This window comes from Ammodytes marinus, assembly GCF_949987685.1.
Source record: "Ammodytes marinus genome assembly, chromosome: 12".
Classification (NCBI taxonomy): Eukaryota; Metazoa; Chordata; class Actinopteri; order Uranoscopiformes; family Ammodytidae; genus Ammodytes; species Ammodytes marinus.
The window spans coordinates 21,614,037-21,620,988 of record NC_137216.1 but is presented as its reverse complement, the minus strand read 5'-3'; the positions used below and the strand labels follow the sequence as shown (position 1 = coordinate 21,620,988).

At 39.6% G+C, this 6,952-nt stretch overlaps 2 protein-coding genes across 3 annotated transcripts; one reads left to right on the top strand and one right to left on the bottom strand.

Moving 5' to 3' along the window:
- The first annotated feature begins 163 nt into the window (after positions 1–163).
- Positions 164–1,751, top strand: coa5 (cytochrome C oxidase assembly factor 5). Its single transcript, XM_080037857.1, has 3 exons — positions 164–364; positions 1,163–1,246; positions 1,497–1,751. The coding sequence occupies exons 1-3, from the start codon at positions 263–265 to the stop codon at positions 1,536–1,538; spliced, it is 228 nt and encodes a 75-aa protein (XP_079893983.1). The 5' UTR covers positions 164–262; the 3' UTR covers positions 1,539–1,751.
- Positions 1,752–1,793: 42 nt separating this feature from the next.
- Positions 1,794–5,771, bottom strand: LOC307258344 (nucleoside hydrolase). 2 transcript variants are annotated; one of them, XM_080037856.1, is made up of 7 exons: positions 5,456–5,771; positions 4,779–4,873; positions 4,423–4,616; positions 3,373–3,552; positions 3,179–3,290; positions 2,618–2,754; positions 1,794–2,492 (listed from the first exon to the last, which is right to left on the bottom strand). In XM_080037856.1, the coding sequence occupies exons 1-7, from the start codon at positions 5,503–5,505 to the stop codon at positions 2,145–2,147; spliced, it is 1,116 nt and encodes a 371-aa protein (XP_079893982.1). In that variant the 5' UTR covers positions 5,506–5,771; the 3' UTR covers positions 1,794–2,144. The 2 variants fall into 2 exon arrangements, with proteins under 2 accessions (XP_079893982.1, XP_079893981.1); XM_080037855.1 differs by having other exon boundaries at positions 5,461–5,771.
- Positions 5,772–6,952: the final 1,181 nt, after the last annotated feature.

Below are 6,952 nucleotides of genomic sequence, written 5' to 3'. Positions count from 1 at the left end.
TATTTAACTTTTCACAAAGGGATAATGATCAGTCCGTATTCCTTTTAAACATTTAAACAAACATTAATGAAAAAACTACAAGCCCACCCAGCATGCATTTCTTTGTTTCGGTCAGGGTACTTCCGTGTTCCCATCATGCCGTTTGACAAACATGGCTGCAAGCTTCTATAACGTTGTTGCTGCTGCTGCTGTTATCTAGCATGTTCTTGTGCTTTTGACCTCACAAATAAGAGGAAATTAGTGTTTCGGTGGATTCTGCACAATGCCGAAATATTACGAGGACAAAGAGGAAGACCTCAGAGCCTGCGCCGGCATCAGAGAGGACTTTAAAGCCTGTCTCCTTCAGCACGACTGCGTGCTCAAGGTAAGTAAACGTCCTCTAGTCAAAATAACCGCAATATAGGTGTGAAACAAGCGCACATTTGGATATTAGTACTATTTATATTAACCTGCAGCTCATGGAAAATGTGTCTATCTGTTTCCCAGATGTCGTGCTGGACCCACAAAGTCGTGTTTTATGTTACAGTAAACATTAGAACATTAGCCTAATTACTGTTTTCTTTAGTTTCATGTTGTACGAAAGCCCAAAACGGCCATGATCGTAAATTGTGTTTGGTAGGCTAGATTATGCTATAACAAAGCTGGTTATCCAGGAATCAAAAATAGCGTACGAGCATGGCCATTCTCGGCTACTGTAACACGGTTAGGGCTATGTCAACATATCAAAAATGTACTAGTACTGGGCATAATTCACCAGAAGGAGTAACGTTACAACGTTACTCCTTCTGGTGAATTATGCCCAGTTCTGCCTCCACTTAAACAAATCCACCTGTGCAGAATGATGCCTCAACACTGGTACTTTTTTGCTGGATATCTATGAACTAAATGTTTTTTACCAGCTCATATTTTGGGTAGATTTCATACACGTATTGGGCCTAAACTGAAATAATAGGAGATGCATTACTCAATCTTCATAATGCAAACAACTTCGACACCCAACATTCATTCCAAATTTTAAACCCCAATTTAGGTCTGAATTCCAATGCTCAAAAACATTGGCCAAGAAGACTATATTGTTTTTTAAAACCTATTTTCCTATGAAGATTACCGGTATGCACATTCGATGACCCAGCTTATTCAAACTGGTTTCCTTATTTGTCAGGAGGGGAAGATGCCCAGTGAGTGTTTAAAGGAAGGCCACTGCAGAGGGCTGCAGACTTCGTTCTTTGAGTGCAAGAGGTCGATGGTAAGTTGAACTGTGATGACTTTAAACTTGAGAAAATATATGTGGGAAGTGAAAGAGTAAAAATAAATGTTTGAATGTTTAATGTTCCACTTTTCTGCGGTGTCTCTCCAGGCTGTGGGACCAGAATCACAAGGAAACAAAAACGTTACTTTCAGATACTAATGGCTGATGTTTAAAATATAATCCTACTCTGTAAAAGATAACTGATAGCTGTGCTGCAGGCTCACTGTCATCTGTCCTCTTTTGACAGCTCGATGCAAGATCAAGATTCAGAGGAAAGAAGGGATATTGAAGAGCCTTCCGAACGCTGCCATGTGGTTTGATGACTACTGGACGAGACGCTGTAAATACGTGTTGAGAAAGGACTGCCCCAAGTTTTAAGAAAAGCTCACACTGACAAACAAAAACTCATCAGCACAATGTAGCGCTGATAAAGGGACTGGAGCGGCCACTGGATGGAACTTTCTCTGAATGAGTGTGTGTTGTGTTATGAAAAACGCTTGTAATTATTGAAATCAATAATGAATAAAATGTTAAGAGTATCTGCTCAATGTTTAATTAAGTGCTTTAATCAAAAACATACCTATTTAAAACAGTGGATCTATTAATATAAAAAAAAAACTGTTCCATATGCATGGGTATTTTATAATAGAAAATGAGTCAGTCCTGTCTCCTGTAACAGGGCAACCTAAGTGAGACCTCAGTTAGTGGCATAGTTTCACAATACAGTGTATTGGCTTGTTACTTAAAACACAAATACAGAAAGTACTCATTGTGAGTAGTAACACAAAAGCTGCTCCAGTAACAACTAAACAATACAGTCATACCGAGCTGAAATCTTCGGACGGAAAGATTGAAATAGTGGTCATTAATGCCTCCCTTAGTGTATTCGGAGCCGTTATTTTAAAGCAGCCATCATCATCTGCTCGAACTTCTTCATATCCACTTTCTTCATGATAGTAGCCTTGTGATCCTTCTTCAGGAAGCCCAGTGTGTCCACTACCATCATGCCTCTGGTGTGTGTGCCCGTCAGCTCTACACTGACCGGATACTGTTCGCTTTCTATGATGACTGAATCGTCTACGGCGGCTGCCACGGCGTACGAGTCACAGGAAATAAAACCCGAGCCGGCGACAAACTCTTTGTCGAAGAGCCCGCTGCGACACTGGTCTATGCTTTGGCGTGAGATCTGGTCCATGAAACGAGCTTTGACGGTGTCCTGCGCCAACCAGGTGTCGCAAAACTCCTGTCGAAAACCGAAAGGAGAAATGTCAACACAGAGCGGCCACATTTGTCTGATGCACGACTCATGGACGCATTAGCTGATTAAAAAGGTGATATGCTGCAATGATTCTTACAGGGAAGCCTTACCCAGGGCAGCTTGCTGTGGCAGGTAAACTCCCAGGTGGCCAAGTAGGTGGGACACTGGTAGTCATTCAGTACGATGTACGCGGCTTCTGGATCAGCAGCAAAATTGAATTCGCTACACACTGCAAAGTTTCCTCGAGCTGTGGGATCAAATCACTGGTTACGTACTGATTGAAAACGTTACAGAATTTAGACAGAATTATGGGAAATAAAATTCCTTATTGGTCCCAAAATGTGGGAATTCAATTTGCACTCTTAATTTTTGTTTTTATATACACACAGGCCCGAGAGACGCACATGGACCTACACACATGCATATAAGAGATGTCAGGGCGCCCAGAGCAGATAAGGGTGCCTTGCTCAAGAGCACCTCAGCACATCTCCAGAAACCAGTCCACAGTCTAATGCCTATACTTCTATGCAGACACCTCGTGTGCCCATAAATCATTTATAGTTGTGCGCAACATTGCCCTTAGCATCTTTTTTTTGGGACCCTCTCACCCTTTGGCTGAACACATTTAGGTAGTTTAGTTCATTTTAGATTATTATCATGATTTTACTGACATTCAGTGTTGCCTCCCATGATGTAGAGCCCTCTGAGTTTGCTTGGCAGAGATGGATCAATCCTCACAGCCAGAGCCAGGTTGGTAAGGGGTGCCGTGGCAACCAGAGATACCTGTGAGAAAAAGAAAATGTCTTAAATGACCACCTGCAAAACATACAAACACACTCAAACAGAGCTGTGTCACTACTTTCACCTGTCCGGGGTTCTCATTGACGATCCTAATGATAGCTGACACAGCGCCCTCCTTCTGAACCAGGTCTAGACCGGGAGCATTAGGGTCGGGAGCATCTCCCAGCCCGTCCACCCCATGGAAGTTTCCCGCATCTACGCACTTCCCGAGGATGGGCTTACTAGCACCTTTAAACACTGGAATCTGGCACATGAAAACAAGAGCACACCAGATGTAACATGCAAACATGTGAAAAGCTAATATTGCATATTATACAATAGAACACAAAAACTGGATCTACAGGATTGTTGAATCGATGGCAAATGTTATTTTATTTATTTATTATTTAAATGTTATTCAGTTTATTGAATTTCAAGTAAATGATCTACATTGCATTATAATGTAATGACACATGACTCACTTAGGATGTGATATGGTAAAGTGTATTGGTTAGTTAGGCCAATAAGAATTATGTCGAAGCAAAAGAAAATACTTATTCCTGAAATGTTTAATAATAATAACATATTCCCTAATTCCACATTAACATTCAACTGAACAATTAGCAAATTAGTCTTTTTTTTTTGTATGATATACAATTTTTTTCAATGAATGGACTGCCCACAAATACACTTGTTCAGCCATTAGAGACTTTATGACTACTGTACATTCTAAGGTAAGATTGGGGAAAATTTGCTTTTGTTAATGATTGGCAACCTTAACCTTTAGACCACAAGTAACCGAGTGTTGTATCTGTAAAGTTTGAGCAGCAGTTTTTGATGGGATTCATGTCCATCTTGTTGTGATTAATGGCAAACCTTATTCAAAAATGTCTACATTGAGTGAAATAAGGCGCTTACTGAGCTCAAAATGTTTTTTGTGTCTTTCAGTCATGTCATGTAACTTGAGGAACAATAACTCACTAGTGGTCTGTTTTATAACCAGAAATCTTCCATATCACAAGGTAAATTCCAATCGGTGTCTGGAATAAACTGTTGACCATTTAGCAAACACAAAGACATTGATTTAAGAAATGGGAAGGAATTTATGTCATGACAACGACAGCGCTGCACCCACCTCTTTTAGTTTATCGCAGGCCTGCAGAGTTCGCAGTGCGTTCTTACACACGTTCTCTACTGGGGTGTTTCCATTCACACAAGTGATGCCCAGGACCACCGCTCTGGGGTCGGCCAGCGCCAACATGATGCCCTGCGCGTCATCCACCCCACAGTCTACATCCAGCAGCAGTTTCTTCTTTGTCATTGTGGAGCCTAAGGAAACAAAAAAAAAAAATTGACTCTAGTTAAAAAGTTAGCTTAACATAACATTTCTGCTACTTCATGGTGATAAAGAGTTGTGTTAAGTTGTAATTGTTTTATTCAGTCGACTTGTATGAAACAGAAATCCCATATTTATCTCAAGACAACGCCTACCTGCTGCCGAGTGGGAAAAAGATAAAGTGCAGTGTTTGCCGACTGGTGCTCTTCCTCTCACAGACTGGATGCAACGACGATCAGCAGAAAAGAACCTTTGAGCAGCAAGAGCGAGAAGAGACGGATGACTTTGGGAGGAGCTATTATGAAACACACTAACACTAAACCATAATTCTGCTTCTTCTTGAATGTTCTTTTTTTCTCTTGTGCAATAAACACACAACCTTAAAGTGTATTTACAAATACATGAATTTAAATATTAGCCTATTATTATTAGAAGATACAATAATCAGAGTATTTAGGCTACTTGTATACAATAAATAGGCCTAATACCGTGGTGTCAAATAAAGTAGCCTAGCCAAACTGTCATGACATTTTCTTTACTTTCGTTTTCAGTTTCACGCGCCACCACTCTTTGGCAGCGTATGACAATAGGGACATTACTTTCTTAAAGAGAACATTGTGTACCCAAAATGTTTCATGGTGTGAGTGTGCCATAGGCTGGTTTAAACATAAATCGAGAAACACATCATGCTAATGTGACGGCTCTCAAAAACCATAGTCAAAAACCTAAGTTATATGTCGCAGATCTCTGTCTATTTGATTTAGGCCCTCTGAATAACCTCTTCAGGGTTTGTACGTCCATGTTTAGGTTTAAGTGTTAAGCCTCGCCTCACCTCACCTCCCCGTAGAGAAGCTGAACATGTAGAACGTAGAAGCAACACATCGGGACAGCACCGCCATGGAGAAGGATTTAAAAAAGAGCGAAATACTTCGAGATGTCACTCCGCCGTCTTATAAGCAACTGTTCACTCTGTTTGGTGTTGGAGGCAACTCTTACCTTGAAGTTTGTAGACCACATGACATATTGTGTTATTCAAGATGCCATATCAAATAAATACATACTGTTGTTCACTAAGATAAGTGAGTAGAAAGTGTAGTCAGAAAACGGGCAAGCTTTTGGGTGGGTCGCATGGACATATGAGAGGTGTACTGTACATGGTACTGTAACACTAAACAATCTATGTTAGTCACGTCACTTCCGGAAATACTCTTAAAGGGAAACACTTGTTTCTCTTGGTGACAAGTTCAATCTAAATGAAAAATCAATATAATTTTTAAATCTTGGTTTCTATTATTATAATCATAATTATGCACCATTGGCATTTCTTTATAATTTACAGAACATTTTGACTTGTGTTTTGACATGCTCTTGGTCATTGTTGATTTTTATATTAAGGCCAAATGCCATTACACTCTTTTAATGATTAAAAAGTTAAACACATTTGCAGTTCTCCAAATCAAACCATTGAATCTGAAGGTCATGGGGGAACCAAAGGTCAAGGGGCTCATTGAGTAAATCATATAGATCTACCATTTCAAAATTATTCTCTTAAGACTTAAGAAAACACAATATTTGCTAATCAATTAACAAAGCATTATGTCTCATTTAATTTACTGACACACTCATTTGGCATTGGCAAGCCTTTATTCATTTTCCAGTTTCACTTTATACCTCTGTGAGGGTGCAGGCATCTCCCAAACTTGCCTGTCCTACCCGTGTGCGTGTAGAACTGATCGGAGCAAGGTCATAACTTAATCAATAACAATGGATCAAACGTTTGGCAACAACAGCCATATCAACATAAGTACCTGTAAGCAAAATAACATTTAAAAAAATCCACTGTCTCTGTAAGTTTTGTACAATAAGGTCCATTGGAGCCCGTAGCTGGTAAACTGACAACAGAAGAGGTGTTGTTGGTGGTGGGTAGAATGATGCAATATGCATTATTTCCCCTTAATCTTAAAACATATATCAAGTGCTCATGGGTACTCAGTATACAGTATAACAGTATACCATTGCAGTTGTATAAAGCAGACGCAGTAGTGATTTTTAAATCTTCATGCGGTAAATTAATGACGCTATTTTATCCAATTTCAATCACAAAGTAGTGCATAATTCACTGAGTGCTGTAAAACTGAGAACACAGTTTAAATAAATGAAACAAGGTTTGTAGGCATTATAGAATAACTAAAGTGCTGCATATAACATGCAGAAATGTCTTAAATATCTGTAAATCTATTTCGAATGATAGAATAATGTGAAGCCCACTATTTGTGAACCAGTTCCTCAACGATGCTTCAAACGGAGCTTCAGTTGAACCTTTAAAAAA